Source organism: Odocoileus virginianus, chromosome 3, assembly GCF_023699985.2.
Source record: "Odocoileus virginianus isolate 20LAN1187 ecotype Illinois chromosome 3, Ovbor_1.2, whole genome shotgun sequence".
Taxonomy (NCBI): Eukaryota; Metazoa; Chordata; class Mammalia; order Artiodactyla; family Cervidae; genus Odocoileus; species Odocoileus virginianus.
The window spans coordinates 44,356,371-44,377,545 of record NC_069676.1 but is presented as its reverse complement, the minus strand read 5'-3'; the positions used below and the strand labels follow the sequence as shown (position 1 = coordinate 44,377,545).

Here is a 21,175-nt window from a genome sequence, read left to right as displayed (position 1 = left end):
TGGAAGTTACTTTCTTAAAGCCCACTGATCACCTTATAAATACTTATAAAATATGAATTGCATCAAAACTGCTGTAATATAGAATAGCAATGGTCCTTGAGTCTAGTATCTAAAAGAAAATTGAAGTAGATGTCACAACTGATCCCTCTGTCACCTGAACTATTTTAGCTATGGCGATTTGAAAACTAATTATCTTAAATCTGAGAGATGCCAGCACCTCTCACTATTTTTTGCCAGAAATGTTTTCAAAATATGCTTCTAAAACAGCCACTGAAGTTGCTAATACCTTACTAATGCCTTACACTTAAAATTTTAAAAAAGAAATTGATTTGCAGATATGGATTCTTTTGACGAAGGCTTTTCTCTAAAGAGAATAATAAGAGCTTTTATATTTATTCCTTTGGGTTAAAACATTTAGTTTGGGCTTTTCTAGTGGGGACACGTGGATTTTCACTATCCCTTTCTAATTAGAATGAATTTATATTTCTTGTATACACAATACAGAAGGTGGTTAAAAAGTAGGCACTTGGTGGGGATGACAAAACTAATCTGTGATTCTGAATTTCTTTCCAAAGGAGAAAATTAAGGAAAAAGAAAAGGCTAATTCACAAAGTGGGAAATCAGAATGAATCTGTTAGGCTGGCCAAAACACTTCAAGTAAAAAGAAAAGACATCTTTTTCATTTTCACCAAGAACTTTATTGAACAACATATTCAGTTTTGTTCCACTATATTCTGCCATTTTTCAGGCAAGTTTGTAATCCCATCTTCCCAAAGCTTTCTATCTTTTTGAGCAAAGAACTGTTCCAGATGCCTTTTACAGTCTTCTAAGAAATGGAAATTTTTTCCATTGAGAAAGTTTTGGAAAGACTGAAATAATGGAAATCTGAAGTTTCAGTGTCTGGTGAATATGGCAGATGGGTCAGAACTTGCTGACCAAGCTGCACAGCTTTTGCCTGGTCATCCTAGAAACACGTGGTCTTGTGTTATCCTCATGAGATTATGTTTTCTTTTTACTTGATCTGGATGCTTTTCATGAGCACTGCTTTCAGTTGGTCTAACTGGGCGCATTATTTGTTGGAATGAATCATTTGGTTTTCTGGAAGAAGTTCATAGTAGAGGACTCCCTTCCAATCCTACATATACACATCACCTCTATAGATGAAGACCATACTTTGGTATAGTTGGTGGTGGTTTATTTTGCTTGCCTCATTATCTCTTCCATTTCACATTACTGTACAGTATCCACTTTTCATGGCCCATCACAAATTGTTTTAAAAATGAAACATTTTCCTTAAAGTAGAGAATTGCCATGCAGAAATAAAGTCAAGATTTTTTTTTTTCTGTTTATGTGGAACCCAAACAGCAAAGTGATTAACATAACCAAGCTGGTACAAATTATTTTCAATGCTTGACTGGGATATTTTGAGTATGTAGGCTATATCCCGGGTGATATAACACTGACTGTTCTCAACTAATGTCTCAACTTGATCTCTATCAACTCCAACTGGTCCACCCAACTATGGAGCATCATCCAGCAAGAAATCTCTAGCACGAAACTTCACAAACCACTTTGAGAAGTGCAATCAGTCACAGTACCTTCTCCATACACTGCACAAATTATTATTATTTTTTTTGCATTTCAGTTGTATTTTCAAGTTACCTTTCTTGAAATAATAAAGCATAATACACCAAAAACATTGCTTTTCCCCATCCATTTTCAATATTAAAATAGCTACACAAAAACTTCAGCATCCCTGGTAGCTCAGTTGGTAAAGAATCCGCCTGCAATGTGGGAGACCTGGGTTTGATCCCTGGGTTGGGAAGATCACTTGGAGAAGGGAAAGGCTACCCACTCCAGTATTCTGGCCTGAGGAATTCCATGGACTGTGTATAGTCAGACACGACTAAGTGACCTTCACTTCACACAAAATCTTACCAATTTTGGTAAATTTTTAAAAATGCATGCTGATATGACAGTTTTCACAATACAATCTAACAAAATTGTTTTGAATGATGTTAAAGAGAGGCACTACTAGAGCCATCTTACAGAATAAAACCAAATGAATTTTTTGGCCAGTCCAAAGGTCAAGTAGCATCAGAAACAATTCCTCTGATTCAAAGAAGTAGCAGAAATTTAAGAGATGATGATGATGATGATAAAACTGTACTTATGTGGCAGGCACTGTTTTAAAAACTTTATTTGTATTATTTTACTTAATCTTCCTCCAAATCCTACAAGTAGACGTTTACTTTACAGATCAGGAAACTGAGGCACAGCGTGTTTAAGCAACTTGCCTAAGCGCACAGAGTTAAAAAAGCTCTGAGGCTCAGGGCTCAAATGCAGGCAGGCAGACTCCAAAGCTAAGAGCTATTCTCTCTCTCAATCATCTGGTCAAGACCTTTAATTTTAGATAGGGCTAGAGAAGGGAAATTAGTGGTTAAACTAAAAAATCCCAGACTCTAGATTCAAATTCCTTTTCAAAACAAGACAAAACTAAACTAACAAAGAAAAACACATCAACTCTCTTATAAACAGAATAAAACATACTGATTACTCTGAGCAAACCTCAAGCTGGCTGGAAAGGTTTGTATATTCATTTTTTATCACTAGTGCACAAACACAGATGGCACAGCTGGTCACAGAAACTGATAATCTCATTGTTTCTAAGACTCCACTCAACAAAACAATGTCAAATCAAAAGAGAAGTGCCCCCCCAAACAAACAAAAACACACACTAAGCAGATTTTGAGATTTATTAAAATAAAGTATTAGCAAACAATATGCAAAAACAAAGTTCTTAAAAGAGTTATGGCTTTGAAAAGCGCAATATAGTAAAACCTAATACATATTTATAAGTATCAAAATGATAACAGAATTGAAGCATGTTGCTATAATTTCATTTTCTACAACATAAACAGGAGGAGAACAAGTACAAGTAAGAAGCAGACCTATAGTGCAGCCACTGGTTTGGTCTTTATTATCCTCATATGAAGTATCTTTTTAAGAGAACACTGGCAGGATTACATATATATATACCCACTTTTCATGATTACAATCCTACTCAATTTTAATATAAGCGATTTTCAAAATGCAACTTTAACCAACCATGTTGAAAAGAAAAGCACTTGCCCAACTATTATCTTCAAGAGTCCCTACAGTTAAAATACTTTATGAATAAATCAAAGCAACATCATCTTCAATGGTATTAGACTATTATAAAAGATTTCTGACTCTAATAAAAGATTTCTTCTTTATTTGGGATTGTTTGGCCTCACTGGAGTTTTGTTATAGCTAACACCAGCTAATATTAAGAAGGCACTATCTATTGATGGGGTAAAAACAAACCAAAAAAAACTACCTCTACACAAAAATTCAAACTTTTAAAAAACAGTATCCTCAAATAAATCCTTAAAGGACCATGGTTTACAACAATTTAAAATTTTAAGAATTTTAAGAACTGAATTATTTGGATGAGAACCAAACAAACCTTTTTCACTCTGTCATAAATAACAGAAAAATCCTGCTCTGAGACTGGATCTTTTCAATAAAACAACTCGTCACTTGTTTTGCAGCAATTACTACCAGCAAATATTACAGCACAAGCTCTTCTTAAAAAACAAAAAATTGATACGTAAAATCCTTCTCATTGGTTTCTGTAAATCATCCAATTTTAAAGTAACACTTCAATTATAATAATTCATTTTAAAAGAGAAGTTTCTATTATGAAAAATCAAATATAACAAAGGCTTGACAAATACTCTTACCTCTTGTAATTAGGACATGCTAAACTATAATCCAGTGAACTGCAAAGAACTGTCCACCTTTCCGTTTAGCAGGTAGAACTGTTTACGCAGAAGAAATTCCTCAGATTCTCTCTCCACACATGCATCTTCTATGAGAAGAAAACCTCCTCAGGGTCCCACCTGTGTTAGTGAGGAAAATGCTACTCTCTGAGGGAGACAGGCATCAAACCCGAGATTATCACCCAAGAAATGCTGTGCTAGTATCTGAAGAGATGTCCACAAACCAATACTTAGGAAAACTCCCGCCAATAAAAATCACCAAAAACTTCTAAAACCACCAGGCTATCTACTATCTTAAAAGATTCTTGCTTATTTGATGGGTATAATGAGGACACATTCATAATTCCTACCAGAGAGATTTAAGTAAGAATCTATTATAAGAAGATAAGGAAAAGCTCTGAGTCTCTTCAAAGTTAGTAGGTCCAAAATTTTAATTATCACTAGAAGTTAAATTTAACAATTATAAAAAGATGTTTCGTTCTTCAGAAAATATAAAAGATATTAATATATTTTAAGTGGGAGAGTTATAATGACCTAAAGTAACATTAAGCAAGCAACCAGAAAAAGTATCAAGAAACGGATCTAAACCGGAATATTAGATGCTCTCTGCAACACAAGTACAACACTCGAACAGGTACTATCAAACTTGAATTAAGAGGGTCTCTGTTACTGGCATGATTTCACTTTGGCATAAGCTTTCTCCTTTAAAAGAACACTATGACAGGGGAACTGTTTCTTCCAGGTACTCTAAGATGATACTGAAGGTTATATAACGTGAGCCCCAGTCCTTATCTTGACAATAGACTTCAGATCTAAATACTTACTGATCATTTTCCATCCTAAAAGAATGTCTTATGTTATGAATGTTATGAAAAGTATAAAATAGCTATACTCTCTTTTCATACTGTTAGGTATAACTTACTGAACTATCTAGTAATCTTACTGTGGATTTCACCTCAGAAACCCAGCCAATTCTAATATCATAGTTTACTTACATAACAAGAGAATGGAAAAAATGATTTATACTCTGTTGTATATATTTGACATTTAGATCGATGTTTTCTTTAACTTTTCTCTAAAGAAAAAAAGTTCACTTCAGTAGATCAATAACATGCCTACTAGTTTATATTCCATAACTTAAGCCAGGTAATTATGTAGAGATATAGTAGTCAAATGCACCTCTTAATTCTGTCGTTGTTTTTTTCCCAGTCAGTATATTTTTGTTGCTTTAATACATTACTGAGATTAATTTTGATTCTATTCCTCTTTTTTGCATTTACCAACCTGGTTGTAGTTTTATTATTCCCAGACTCTGTCTTTTCAGTTGGCATATATTTATATGCTGTAATGCTATAAAATAAGATTATTCTGGGTGTGATGATGCTTTCATAAATTTGACTATAAACCATTCTGGAGATTAAATAAAAACTTAAAATTGTAATTTTATGAAATGGTTTCTTTCAGAGGTACTTTTCTCATTGGTAAAATTTTAGTTTTTTTAATCTCACTGGCTAATTTTTATTTTCCATCCATTCCTGTACTGAGCATCCTCAAGAATTACAGGATCAGCTGGACTGAATGAAGTTTTCATGTAAAACCCAGGGGTGTGGAGTTAACAGCTTTTAGGAAATACAACAGGCTGATACTTTTCCATGAAACTCTTATCAGTTAATAGCTTCAGTACTGTCATCCATGAGACACAACCCTTAGAGAAAACACAGAAAAAGCCAATCACATAAAATCTTGCTAACTCTAAAGGTTGCTACATGAATAAAAACAATTTTTAATTAACTCAGTTGAAAGCATCAATAAAAACAACAGTTTCCATCAGTTCAGGCCCACTGATGCTAATTACATGCATATGCCAGTCACCCTAGGTGGTTTTTCTACAAATGTGTTTCAAAGATTGTGCCATGAACCTGGCTAAGTTTACAATGATGTAAATAGCTAAGTTCTATCACTAAGCAAATAATCCTCTTTTGTGTGGCTGACACAGTTCTGGAAGACTGAGAATGCGCGTTGTATAAAACTGATGTTTAAGGCTCAGGTTACTGTCAAGAGATTTTCACTTAGCAAAGGACTGAGAGCTGAAACATGAATGGCACTGCATCTGAGAAAACTAAAACCATCCATTGGCTGCACTTTATAAAAGCAGTAAATAATGTTATGGAAAACAAAAAACTGCATCCTCCTTTCCTCAAAAAATGCATTTTTTTCCTCATAAAAGCAGAAAGGGCAAAGAATAAAGTCTAATGAAACTAACATTTTAAAAAGAAGATGGACATGGCTCCATGTATTTTTAAAAGACACTGGAAAATAAACTTCTTCTAGTAAGTAAACTAGGTGATTTCCCCCCCAAAGTAACATCTTTGTTCTTCATGCCATAACTAAGTGTCCACTGTACTGTTTCTTAGGAAAAGAGGTTACGAGTCCTTCACTCAAAGCCCTTATGTATGGCTGATTAAAAGAATATTTTAGAGTTTTTGTGTCTTTCCTCCCTAAGGATTGTTGAGACTAGCATCCACATAGGTTCTTAAAAAAATGGAAAAGCATGCATGGTAACTGAGAGAACAGTCTGTATTCTTTGATATGTGAATGTTTTCAAACCAGCTAGCTCAATAACCACTGCTGACTGATTCATACATCAGATAGGTGGCCTCATTGTTGGGGCCAGACTGAAGAGGCTCCTATGGTTATAAGACACAGGTTCCTGCATGGGAGATTGACAGCAATGCGATTAAGTAGATTTTCCAATATTAATATCATCCATAAAACTGCAGGGAATTAAAAAGAAACCTTAAATTGGAGCTACAGGATAACAGTCTAATAATCTAGGTTGAAAATACAACAAAAGCTAGAAAAAGAATAACTTTCTTTAACTGTAATCTATAAATTGCAGTGTTTAATACAAAAGGGGTACCAAGGAAGCAAGGATGAGCACTTAAGTCCAAGTCACTAGAGTGTGTTTCACAAAGGTTACACTAAAAACTGTCACCCATCAAAGTGCAAATTAAAAGATTAATGCATGTCAAAATTAGAGTTCTTGCAATGTTGGCCAAAAGCAGCAAACACAGCTGAACAAGGCCATGCGCGCACTGTCACCAGCTATGAAGTAGAACTCACGACCGATGTGAGTAAATGGCATATAATGGAGATCTGCTGTTCGCAGTAACTTTTTTTAAAAAAGGAAAAGTTTTACAAAAGATATACTGAGTGGAGTCACAACACACTGACAACATTTAGCTGTATTAAATGTAAATTTTATGATGTCATTTAGAAAATTATCACTCGGCTTTTATTGAACACTACTTGTTAGAGCAGTGCATAGTGTTCCTTCAAATAAAAGACTTTTTATAGTTTCTTTTAAGTCCCTACCATATGCTTTTATAAAACAATGATATATACTTTTTTAAAGTTGGTGGGACTAAGAAACTGGTAAAAGCACAGTTCTGCAGAATCAAGGCTAAAACGGAAGACTTTCATTGAACACCCTCTTATACTATTAAAATTCTTTATCATGTGATGTATTACTTTTCCAAAAAAAATTTCACAAATAAAAAAACTGTTGGGACTATAAGGCAAAAGTATGTTCCAGTTTAAGATCAATGCCAAACTTTTGAACCGGGGCACAATACTTACTCTGCACCTTTCACAACACTTTTGAAAGTTAATCACATGAACATGAATACAAACAAATGTTGATTCATCATAAAAACAAATGTATTGGTCACAATTATGTAGAAAAAGAATAAGCTGTAAAATCTGTTTTCCATGTAAGCTCACAGTATCTGTACTGGAAGTTTCCCTAAAATTAAAACAAGTCCACTAATAATATAACTGAGAAAGAATAGTACTGCACTATGAAACAGAAGAAATGGGGTTTAGCGGGGAGCCCATCTGAGTGAGGACTTTATCTAGCCACTGAAGAGGCCCATGAAGATGAATCTCAATCCAACAAGGGGTGCTGGTAACATCTTGCCGGTGATACTCTGCTCCCCAGCCCTATGAAAATGAACAGATAAAACAACAAGCCATTTTTTAAATGATTAACCACTCTAAACCAATTTCCACATGCTAACAAAAAATAAACTTTAACATTAGAGATATACAGAATGTAACCTGAAAGAAAAACTCTCAAAACCAATCTTAGTATTCACCATGGAATTAGAAGCAAAACAACAGCTGCATCATCATAATAACATATAATCCCTTAACAGAAATCCTGGAGGCAAGATACGTTCCAGAATTCTTTTTTGTTTTTAATTTTTAGAAAGTTAGTAATGGTGCAATATCTCATAATTAAAGCATAACAATTCTGCAATGAGCTATAGTCTCTCTTTGATGGATAAATAAAACCCATATGTAGCCTCATGTAAGTTCACATCAGATTTTGTTAACAAAAAATTTTAATTTTTAGGTTTTTTTTTTTTTAACATCAGATAAGGCACTGTAAAACTGATCAATGAATGCACATGTAGTTAAAGTGGCAGTGATATATCATCATCCTTTAACATGGGACACTACTGGGATGAACTGAGCTGCACCACTATAGCCTAAAACTCCAAAGAATAAAACAGAATTTTTCACTTTTATTTGCTGGATGTATTAAGTTCTCTGCTTTACTGCTTACAGTAGTCCTTGCCTAGGAAAATTAAGTGGGGTGTGATGAGGATGGAGTGGGGAACTAGATTAAACATGCAAAGCCATGTTTCTGTAATAGGGAAGGGAAATGCCTTCAGGGCTACTGATAAACTGCTGCAACAAAAAGGCCTATAACAAGCAGCAAGGAACACTGGGCTGTGGGACTGTGGGCCAGAAAGAAAAAAACCCTACCCAGAGCATTGGACAATTACTCTTCTTTGGCTAAATCCTTAAGGAACAAGTGGGTACATTACAGGTTGCTAAGAGAGATCACCAAAATTCTTTCTAAATTTTGCTCATGAATGATCATTGGCAGTGCCAATAAAATCAGGCCAAGAGCGAATGATAAATTCAAAAAGTTCCTTCAATTTTGCAAATCCTTAATAACAGAGCTTAAAACAAGGAAACCTAAGGGATCTAGTAATAATTGAAATTGCTAAAAGTAAAGGAACTTAAAAAGCAGTTTTAATATTAAATGCTTCTTAGCAATCTAGCTAAAATTTAACTGAAATTCTTTATAAACTCAGCCCCTATTCAATACCAATATCAAGCATTTTATTATAATGTCTGAATTATAAAATAAAATCACAGACCAATCATGTGGTTTAAGTTATAAAGTTAAGAATTTTCTTTAGAAACCAGTTGAATCAGGTCAGAAGTACTATCTTTCATTTAACACAGACTTTTAAAAATTATAACCTACAGACATATAATACATATGTTACATGTTACAGTGACTCAAATTGAGCTCAACCCACTCACCTTGACAAAACTCATTCGAATGGTACACATTTTGGTGAGCTCATATACTGCCTCAAATCCATGGTTGACAGACTGAGCCAGAAGCTGAGCAAACTCTTGATTGTTAAAAATTTTGAGGCTGCAGCTGCTGGGAATCTTACAGACAGTGGTAGGATGAAAGCCATGATGAAAGTTGCAGTTCCTACTCTGAACAAATATGCTGCTGTCACTGAGGCACTCTGCATATACCTCTCCACCAACATAGTAGAGATGAACACCTTAAAAATACAGGAATTCCAAGAGTCAACTTAACAAAGCAGTAAAATAAACCTGAAGAGGGTGCACGAGGTACAGACAAATAGCTACTATAGAGCAAGTCTTCAAACATAACTACCACTAGATGGCCTGATGTTGCTGAAGATAGTCGAGGCTAATGTCTGCCTGAATGTTCATGTGAAGGACTAATGCTGAAGCTGAAATTCCAATACTTTGGCCACCCGATGTGAAGATCTGACTCACTGAAAAAGAGCCTGACGCTGGGAAAGACTGAAGGCAGGAGGAGAAGGAGATGACAGGGCATGAGATGGTTGGATGGCATCACCAACTCGATGGACATGAGTCTGAGCAGGCTCTAGGAGTTGGTGATAGACAGGGAAGCCTGTCGCAAACAATCCGACATGACTGAGCGACTGAACTGAACTGAGTGGCTGCTTAAATCTAAAATGATTAAGCCTCAAGTTGGCAGCATATTAGGTTATCAGTTCTCAGAGTTACTTTTTTTCCCTCTTTTCCAACAATCTTTCATTATCTCTATGAGAGAAACAATGACCAAAAAAAATCCCCCAAGAAGGCACCTTATGATGAGTCCTTTCAAAGAAATGTTCAGTGCTATCAACTACCATGAATAGTTGGTTGGCAAAAGAGTTTTGTACTCTTTTTGCTAATAGAAGGGTTTGCACCATTGACAAAAAAAAGAAAGCAAGCTAAGTCATATAATTTCAGGTTATAGGAAGAGTCTTTAAATGGCAGATTTACTTTACTTTCCTTTAAAAAATGTTTTTGATATTTTAAAAAATATATAAATATATGAATGTTCACTATTTAAAAGTTCAAACTATATAGCTAAAGCTTAAGTTGTTCCCAACTTTTCACTACTGCATGTAGTAAAAAGACCACTTAAGTACATATGTGTGATTCACAGACTGGTATCAGGCTACGACATTAAAAAGTATGTTCTGTTTCTGAGCAAATAGAAATGACCCCTGGAAGAAAGGCTCCTAGAACTATATACTGGGGAAAAAAAGGATAAAATGAGTCTAGTATTTAAGATTTCACCAAGCTTTCTCTTAAATTATCCTACTGTAGAATGAAAAATCAATGCATAGAAGTGGGGCATTTTTACCTAAAAAATCATAGCAAGTTAATAGTTCAGTCAGAAAAGAATGGAAACTTTCTTCCCAATTTATTTTTGGACACAGTATTTTTCTGAGTCTCTTCTGTAAGAAATCACGTTACAATTAAAGTTATTTACCTTTTGTTCCTAAGACCTTCTCAGGTCAAAGAAGCAAAAAGTGGAAAGTAGTAAAAACAAAACTTCAAAGATAGGCAAACAGCCCTTCCTGGGACAGGTTTCCTCTCTGACCACTTAAGGCATGAGACAATTTCACTGCAATGTGAAAAGTTCCTTGTTTGTTGTGGCAACTGTCTTGGAGGATGAATTATAAATAAAACCCTGTTACCTGAATTTAAAAGGTGGACAGAGTGGTAGGAAGCCACTGAAGACTTACGTCATTCAAACTGGATTTCCTACTAGTAACTCTGTTTCTCCATCATAATGGAAATTCTTACAAGTCATCTCAACCCAAAATATTCCACAAAGATCATAATTCAAAAATTTTAATCCTTCACTAGCATTCATATATTTTACAAATATTTCTTGTGTATATACTATGAGCCAGGCATTATTCTAATCACTAAAGATACCGTTATAAACAATGCAAATTTCTGTATAGCTTGTATTTCAGTTAAGACTGAAAATGAAAAAACACAGAATAGTATGATTTCAGATCCTAAGTACTATGAAGAAAAATAGGCAGGATAAAGAAAAGAAGTCTGAGTACATCTCTACTTAATACATTCTTCTGTATCTGCAACCTGGGGCAAGACCATGCCTTAAGCTTCTTTGTATGCCCTTACATAATGCAGGGTACATAGCAAGCACAACAAACAACTGAATTCAACTGAATGTAGGAAAATGACAAAATTACCTTTTCCGATATGTCGCCTAGTGTTTTCAATTGTTGAATTACGATTAACATTTGACAACAATCCCAAGCAGAATCTACTTTTGTTATTTGAAGGATCTGTGAATCCATCTACTAACACACTAGTAGAAGATGCATGAAAAGCTTCCCCAACACGATTGTTTAATTCATAATAGACAATTGAACACCAATGTTTGGGCTCTTCATAGGCGACAGGCTGAACATCTGTGAACAAACCAGACACAAAAACAATGTTTAATGATTATCAGAAACTCAAAACTATTAACTATTCCTTTAACCCAACTCAAACACTATATTTAAAAGAAAATTTTCAGATATTTCACTGACGTCTCATTGCCTTTCTGGCTTTTGGTATCAAAAAAACAAACAGACGTGCTTTTTTTTTTTAAAGATTTTTTTGATATGGACCATTTTAAAAGTCTTTATTGCATTTGTTACAATGAAATTTTTATTGAATTTGTTTCTTCTGTTGCTTTTATGTTTTGATTTTTGGCCAGGGGGTATATGGGGTCTTAGCTCCCTGACCAGGGATCGAACCCACACTCTTTGCATCAGAAAGTGAAATCTTAACCACTGGACTGCCAGGAAATTCCCCAGAATTGCATTGACCATAAAAATATACAAGGATGGGCAACATCGCATTTTAAGTTGTTTTTCTAGCAGAATCGAATCCAGGTTTAAATTTGAGATGATAAAAGCTCTGTTTCAACAAACTGAAAGACAACTATACCAGCATTTGTAAAATTATTTTAAACAAAAATTTGGACTAAAAAATTAAGGCTATTAGCAAACTAAGAATAGAGGGTAATTTCTTCAACTTGATATAAAGAACATTTACAAAATACTTCCAGCTAATGTCATACTTAAGGGTGAAAAACTAGAAGTTTTTCTGCTAAGATCAGTAACAAGGCAAGGATGTGCTCACCACTCCCTTTCAACAGCATATTGGAAATCCCAGCTAATGCAGTAAGAGAAAAGAAAATAAAAGTTATATGGATTGAGAAGGAAGACATAAAACTGTCTTTGTTCACAAATGACAAGATTATCTATGCAAAAAATCTGAAATGATTGGCAGAAAACCTCCTAGAACTGATTAGCAATTATAGGAAAGTTGTAGGATATAAGGTTAATATACAAAAGTTAATCACTTTTCTATACCAGCAACAAGCAAGTAGAATTTGAAATAAAATTCATTATCATTCATAGCAGCACTCAAACAATGAAATATTTAGGTAAAAAGCAAAACAGGTAAGATATATATATATTGAAAATATGAAATTCTAAATAAAGAATTCAAAGAAGGAACTGAATAAGTAGAGAGACAGTCTATGATCATGTGCAGGAAGCCTCAGTTCTCCCCACCATGACTTAAGAGTGAATGAAATCCCAATAAAAACTTCAGTAAATCATCTTGTAAACTGATCCTGAAGTTTACATGGAAAGGCAAAAGACCCAGAAAAGCCAACACAATACTGAAAACCAAACCAAGAAGACTAACACCATCCAACTTAAAAACTGGCTATAAAACTATAGTAGACACACTATTAAAATCATCTCAAAAATAGATCACAGAGATAGGATACAAAACTATAAAACTCAAGAAAACAGAGGAGAAAATATAGATGACCTTGAATATGGTAATGACTTTTTAGATACAATACCAAGGCACGATCATTGAAGAAATAATTGATAAGCTAGATTTCATTAAAAATTAAAAACTTCTACTCCTCAAGACACTGTCAACAGAATGAGAAGACAAGCCACAGAAAAGGAGAATATATTTGCAAAAGACACGTCCTAGTAAAGGAATGTTGCACAAATACAAAGAACTCTTAAAACTCAATAAGAAAATGAATAAGTCAATGAGAAAAACTGGTCAAAGATATGAATAGACACCTCACTGAAGAAGATATACATAAAAGCAAATAAGCATATAAAAAGATGCTCCACATTGTATGTCACCAGGGAAATGCAAATCAAAATAGCAAGGAGATACTACCGCATTAGAATTACCAAAACCATTAGAACTGCCAAATCCAAAACACTGACAATCCCAAATACTAGTGAAGATGGGGAGCAATAGAAACTCTCATTCACTGCTGGTGAGAATGTAAAATGATACAGCCACTTTGGAAGACAATTTGTTGACTTCTTACAAAGCAACAAACTCTTAATCCAGCAAATGTGTTCCACACTATTTGCCTGAAGGAGTCAAAAACTTAGGTCCACACAAAAACTTCAGAGAGATGTTTACAGAAGCTATTTATAATGGCCGCAACTTGAAAGCAACCAAGATATCCTTCAATATGTGAATGGATAAATAAACTGTAGTACACCAGACAACCAAATATTATTCAGCACGAAAAAGAAATGCACTATCAAGCCATGAAAAGACATGGAGGGGAGGGACTTAGGTGCATATGACTAAGTGAAGAAAAGGCTACATACTATAAGATTCCAATTATAAGACAGTCTGGAAAAGGCAAAACTATAGAGACAATAAAAAGATCAGTGGTTGCCAGGGGTTAGGAAAGAGGGAGAATGAACAGGCAGAGCACAGAGGATTTTTAAAGCAGTGAAATTATCCTATATGAGACTATAAAGGATGGCTACATGTCATTATTTATTTGTTACAACTCAAGGAATGTATAATACCAGGAATGAATCCTAATGTAAATTATACATTTGGGGTGGTAGTGAGGTATCAATGTAGGTTCATAGATTGTAATAAATGTATCACTCTGGTGCAGGTAGTGGGGGAAGCTGTACATGTGTAGGGGGAAAGGGTATGTGGGAACTCTGTACTTTTCACTCAAATTTGCTGTGAATCTAAAAAATAGTTTTAAAAAAAAAGGAAGGAAGGAAAAAACACGACCAAAGGAGTGTCCTTTGGGTAAAAGGTGGTACACATTTGAAGCTTTAAGTGCCAGAACAGTGTACAGAAAAAGCTTTGTATAAAATATAAAACACTGGCCAAATTCTTATCAGTATTAAAAGTCAGTAATTCCTAATGGACACAATGGATGGAAGAGACACATGGAAGCTCTGCATCCAGCACTAGTAGAGTGTCTGTCTTGGAGCTGATATCAGAAAGAGAAGTTATGAATTGTCAGTTTTCTTTCAAGAAAGGCAGAAATTTTTTAAAACGTCCAAGAAAAACGTTAAGAGTAAGTCACACGGACTATGTAGACACCACAAAAGAATTGGTTGACTTTTAAAACTCAGTTTTAATTATTCAACTGCAAAGAATTCAGATGAGGCGGTACAGAGAAAAAAAAATGAGGACCTATAGAGCAAAGTTCTAAGAGCTCAGATTTTAAAGAAATTTATATGAAAGGTGGAACAAAGAGGGACTCATAATCAAACACATATATAGATGAGTAGCAGGAAGTTATAACAGTGTCATGAAAGACTAGAGCCAAGATAAGCAAAACAAAAAAGACAATTTTGGTTAGAATGAGAAGAAGAAAATCAAAAGCTCTGCGACTCTGCTCAAGGCAAAGGACATCTTGTTAACTGGTGATTCATGGCACTGCAATTTAATTTCCCAAGTGAGAAGAAACGCTGGTGAAAAAAGACATCGAGGAGGGTGGGAAGACTTGAGTGCCAGGTTCTTCTAAAGGGACTCAGTTGTTTGGCTAAGAAACTAGAATCCAAGAAATATTTAACATACATCACTACTAATCTGCACTCTCTGATCTCTGGAGAATCAAAAGAAAGAAGGAAAATGATAGATGGGGTAAACGTACTCCAAATTTTTAGAAAGAAGATGATAATACCATTTTGGGGGAATTACCTGATGCTGTATACTAAGATCATTATAAATACAGTCAAATTCAATCAACATACTAATAACTCCTACGTATTTATTATCTCTTAATTTTACAAATGGAGAGATTTAGGCTTAGATATATTTTAAAAGCCACTCTAAGCTGCAAAGCAAATAAGTAGAGATGCAGGAATTCAAATCCAGAAATTCATGTGTTGAGACAGTTTGCTCTAAATGAAGGTAGATACTATGAATATTAAGCAAATTAATATGACAAAATTCCTAGATAAATTCTAATCCTGAAAAAGCCAAGGTATTATTTAAACATTAACAAGATTATTATTAGGGGGCCTGAAATTTATTCTTAGGAATGCAGGGCTTATGGGACATACAGTCATCCCATATCATCACAAACACTATACAATACACACAAGGACACCATTCTTTCAAGAAACTAAAGTGGCAGTACCTTACTTCATGTAAACTTGTGACAAATTAAGAAGTTTAAGGTCTCAAAACAAAATGACTTTAAAAACCATAATTGAGATACCACTTCATACCCATTAGGATGCTATTATCAAAAGAAAAAACAAAATAACAAATGTTGGCAAAAATATGGAGAAACTGGAAATCCACTGCATTGCTGGTGAAAATGTAATGATGTAGCCACTGTGGAAAACAGTTTGGCAGTTCCTCAAAAAAGCTAAACAGAATTACCATAAAATCTAGCAATTCTACTCCCAGGTATATAATACCAAATGAATTAAAAAACAGAGACTCAAACAGAAACCTGTATACCAATGTTTTTAGCAGTATTGTTCAGAATAGCCAAAAGGTGTAAACAAACCAAATGTTCATGAACTGATAAATGGATGAACAAAACATGGTATATGCTTACAACAGAATACTTCTCAGCCTTAAAAAGCAATGAAATTCTAATACATGCTACAACCTGGATAAACCTTAAAAACATTATGCTAAGTGAAATAAGCTAGACTCAAAGGGACAAACATTATATGATTCCACTTAGATGCAGTTGCTAGAATAAGCAAATTCAGAAGACAGGTGGCTCAGGGAATCTGAGCTGTCAATGCAGGCAACTGTAGTTTTAAATTTTAAAAAAAAATTAAGTCTTTTTCATCAGTTTTATTGAGCTACAAATGACATCAACACTGTATAAGTTTAAGATACACAACATAATGATTTGCTGTATATACATCCTGAAATGATTATCACAATAAGTTTAATGAATATCCATCAAATCATGCATGTGTGCTCAGTCGTGTCTGACTCTCTGCGACCGCATAGACCGTAGCCCACCAGGCTCCTCTGTCCATGGGATTTCCCAGGCAAAAATACTGGAGTGGGTTTGCCATTTCCTTTTCCAGGGAGTCTTCTGGACCCAGGGATCAAACCTGTGGTCTCCTGCGTCTCCTGCACTGGCAGGCAGGTTCTTTACCATTGAGCCACCTGGGAAGTCCTCCATCAACTCATACAGACACAAAATTAAAGAAGCAGGAAAAAAAGCATTTTCCTTGTGATGAGACCTCTTAGGATTTACTCTTTACAACTTCATATGTAACACACAGAAGTGTTAATTACATTTATCATGTTGTACATTATGTCACTTGTACTTATTTATCTTATAGCTGGAAGTTTGTGCCTTTTGACAGCCTTCATCCAGTCAATTTTATTTCTATCAATGAAGAACCCAAACACAAAATTTAAAAAAATTCCACTCACTGAGGAATAAATTTAAAAAGAAAATAAGTAAAAGACTTATACTGAAGTTGAAGGCCTAAACAAATGGAGAGTACAGAGTACAATCTATGTCCGTATACTAGAAGATGATGGCATATCTCCCCAAATTTATTTAAAGATTCAAAGTGACCTCTATCAAAATCCAAGGAGGAATTTTTTTGAGGGGGACAGAAATTGAAAAACTGATACTAAAATGATATGGAAACAGGCAAAGAATGTAGAATTGCTAAACAATTTTCAAAAAGAACAAAATTGGAGGACTAACACTTCCTATTTTCAAAACTTACTGTAAAATTTTAGTAATCAAGACTGTAAGGGAAAGATATACAGATCAATAACAAAATTTAGCATCCTGAAATAAATCCTTACATTTATAGTCAACTGATTCCTAAAAGAGAAGCCAACATGATATTCTTATCAACAAACAGTGCTAGAATCAACTCGGTATCTACTTGAACAAAGATGACTTTAGACCATTACCATACAAAAGGCTTAACTCAAAATGAATCACAGACCTAAATATAAGAGCTAAAGAACTACTAGGAGAAAACACAGAAGAGTAATTTTTATGACCCTGGGACAAAGGTTTTTTAGATGTAACACCAAAAGCATAATCCAGGGGGAAAAAAAACCTGATAATTTCATCAAAATGAAAAACTTTTGTGCTTCAGAGGACACCATTAATAAGATGAAAAGACAATCCACAGAGTGAGAGAAAATATTTGCAAATCATATGTCTGATAAAGGACTTCTGTCCAAAATATATACAGAACTCTTACAACTCAATAATAAGACAAACAACTCAATTTTTAAAAAAAGGCAAAAGATTTAAATAAACCAAAGCAGATATATGAATGGCTAGGTACATTAAAAATGTTCAAAATCATTCCTCAGTAGGGAAATGCAAATTAAAACAAAGGAGACACCACTTTATACCCAAGAGAATAACTACAGTCAAAAAGATAAACAGTAGCAAGTGTCAGAAGGGTAGGAGAAACTAACACACTCATATGGCACTGGTAAAAACAGTGCTACCAGTTACAGTTGTTTGGCAGTTTCTCCTAAATACTTAAATTTACCATACGACTCAGAAAAATAAAAACAAAGACTTAGTATTTGCAAACATTCATAACAGCATCGTTCATGCTAGCAAAAAACTACAAACAATTCAAATGTTTATCAGCTGATAAATGGGTAAACCAAATGTGGTGTATCCATACAATGAAATACTATTCAGCAGTGAAAAAGTATAAAGTATTGATACATGGTACAAAATTGATGAATCTTGAAGACTACACATTCTGTGATTCTATTTATATGAAATGAGAGAAGGCAAATCTACAGGTACAAAAAACAGATTAGAAGGTTTCTGGAGCTGGGGGTATGACAGGATAGATTGCAAACAGGCATATGGGATATTTTTAAAGCATTGTAAAACTGTTCTAAAACTAGATCATGGTAACGGTGTAAAATTCTATACATTTTTTAAAAACCATTGAATCATATACTTAAAATGGATACATTAATGGTATATAAACTATAACTCAATAAAGCTGGCTTCTAAAAGTGGATGAGAAGTTTTTTTTTTAAAGAAAGCAAAAACAACAAAATAAGCATTGTACTTCTTACCTCTGCTGGATATACTGGGCATAATCTGAGGAATCATATTATTGCTTGTATCCATGGGCTGGGAATTATCTTGACCCATCTGATCATCTGGTGGCATATAGGCAGGAGGAGGAGTATCAGCTAACAGGAAGAAAATAAGACAAGTTAGAGTCCCAAAAGAACAGTTAAAATCTTCACCTTGCTCAAAATTAAATCTAAATGCACCAGAAAATTCTTAAAAGATTGCCAGTAGTATTCATTACTGAAAATCACAGACACACAAATATGCAGGATGCTACCTTAGGGCAAGGCAAAAGGAGAAAAAACAGCATAGCCCTTAGCCACCAGAAACCCACTACAAGTCCACATGAATTTGGTCCAATCCAGCATAGTAACATCACTGCTAAAATTCACTACAATAGAATTTAAGGTCATGAATTTTGCCTTTATTTGCTTAGAATCATATGCTCAGAGAAACTGCAACTACTGCAAGTCAATCTGAAGGCCGCAGATTATCCTCGTTCGGATATCTACAGAGACATTCTTAAATTATCAAGATCATCACACACTGTATTGTTATTTAAAACTGGAAAATAAAACCATGCTCTTTCAAAATTTGCCAACAACACTAACAGCAGCTATCTAATTCTTTTGTGATGTCTTACAATGGCATTATGTCCTATTAAAGGGCTCTAAGGAAACAAAGTGAACTACAAAATCTTTTGAGTTAAAACATTTCTGGCTGCAAACCTTTACAAAAGCTATAGCTATACTTCTTTGTCTCAGTAACAATAAATACTGAACATATATCTGAATATATAACTTGTCTTTTACCTCAAGGTTTGTACAAGATGTATTTTGAGACAGAGCTACCAATCAGCACTGACTGTAGTACAAATGATGAAAATCAGTTTTTGAAAAGACACCTAACAGCAAATTAAACAGTTGGAACTTAAATTCTTTTCAAAAAACAAAACTTTGTCAATTGGTACTTCACTGCAATAGAGAAACCACTAAGTATACATTTACATATGACTGCCTGCAACAGTAGGCATTCCAGTATTTCTAATTATTTAACCATTCAAGACATGCATGCCATTAATAAAATTTAGCCACTTTAAAAATCTGCTTATGATCCTTCTCCAGGCAAATCAGTGCATCAGTTATCTAATTAAAGATAACTGGAGTTCATTTTAACCTACCAAAGTATAAAATGATTTGACAAGCAATGTAGCAAAGTTAAAAGAGCACAGACTTTAGAGTCAGAGAAACCTGGGCCTGAACCCCCACTTATTAGCTATGTGACCTTAAGTAAGGTACTTAAACTCTTGGGGTTAATACCAGTTTCATTTTCCATCTGTAAAATAACAATAATATCTATCTCATATGGGTATTCTGAAGATTAAGTTTAATGTGATATCTTTCATCACAGTATTAGTTATATAAAAGGCACTTGATAAATGGTATTTGGTAGTAAAAACTTTATGAAAATATTTAACTTAAGTCAAATATAGCTACTTCCTTTGTTGCTTTGATAGAACTTAATTGTAATGCCTAGTGGCATACACAGATTTAGTCATTTGGTCCAATACACGGCCAACTGATATCTAACAACACTTTGTTTCCAGATTATCTACTTTCCTTCACATTCATCTGACAGAGTCATTTTCTGTCTCTCTGTATTTGATAAGTTTTTACTACATTCTGCCTTTACTGTATATAGGACTCCTCTCTATGAAATCATTCAAGTTAACACCATTGGGCTTCAAACTCTCCATCTGCACTGGTATGGCACTCCATACCTACACTTAACATATAGGTATATCTACATAGTTAGCAGTAAATGTATTTATATGTTGCTGTAATTTCATCTATTTATTTAACAAATATTTACTGGAGGATCTACTGCATATTAGACTCTGACATAGGTACTGGAGATGTAGCAATAAACAAAAGATGCTATGAAATCCCTTTTTTTCATGGAATTTACAGACAAGATGGGAGGGGGAAGAGGCAGATTATAAGTAAAGACAAAATATACTACACTGGATTGTAATACATGCCATAGAGAAAAATCAAGCAATCAGATAGGGAAGGTGGGCTGGAGGAGTGGGTGCAACTTTTAAATTTTATCTACCTTATTGTCACTGTTCTTAAAGGGTAATCACCAATCTCCCCCAAATTGTGTTTGCTTTTTTAAAAACTTCCATTTATGTAAACTGAAAAAATAAAAACAGTTCACCCACTTTCCTCAACTGGTTTTTCACCACCTCTGGCAAACACCAGAGGTGGCTATCCTCTGTATCTATGAGCCTAGCTGTTTTTTTTAAGTCCACATGTAACAGAGATCATAACGTATTTGTCTTTCTCAGTCTTATTTCACTTAGCATAAAGCTGTCAAGATTCATCCATGTTGTCACAGATGGCAAGATCTCATTCTTTTTTGTGGCTGGATAATATTTGTGTGTGTGTGTGTGTGTGTTTATCATATCTTCTTTATCCATAAACAAACACTTAGGCTGCTTCCAAATCATGACAACTATAAATAAAGTCACAATAAACAT

General features: G+C 34.4%; 1 protein-coding gene across 1 annotated transcript in view; it reads right to left on the bottom strand.

The window, feature by feature from the left end:
* Positions 1–2,742: 2,742 nt before the first annotated feature.
* Positions 2,743–21,175, bottom strand: part of SMAD5 (SMAD family member 5) — a 57,486-nt gene continuing 39,053 nt past the window's right edge. The window contains exons 4-7 of the mRNA XM_020875525.2: positions 18,633–18,752; positions 11,456–11,677; positions 9,210–9,466; positions 2,743–7,808 (exon numbers count right to left, since the gene is read on the bottom strand). Coding sequence (XP_020731184.1) covers positions 7,665–7,808; positions 9,210–9,466; positions 11,456–11,677; positions 18,633–18,752 — 743 coding nt within the window. The 3' untranslated portion in view covers positions 2,743–7,664. The remainder of the gene's footprint in view (positions 7,809–9,209; positions 9,467–11,455; positions 11,678–18,632; positions 18,753–21,175) is intronic.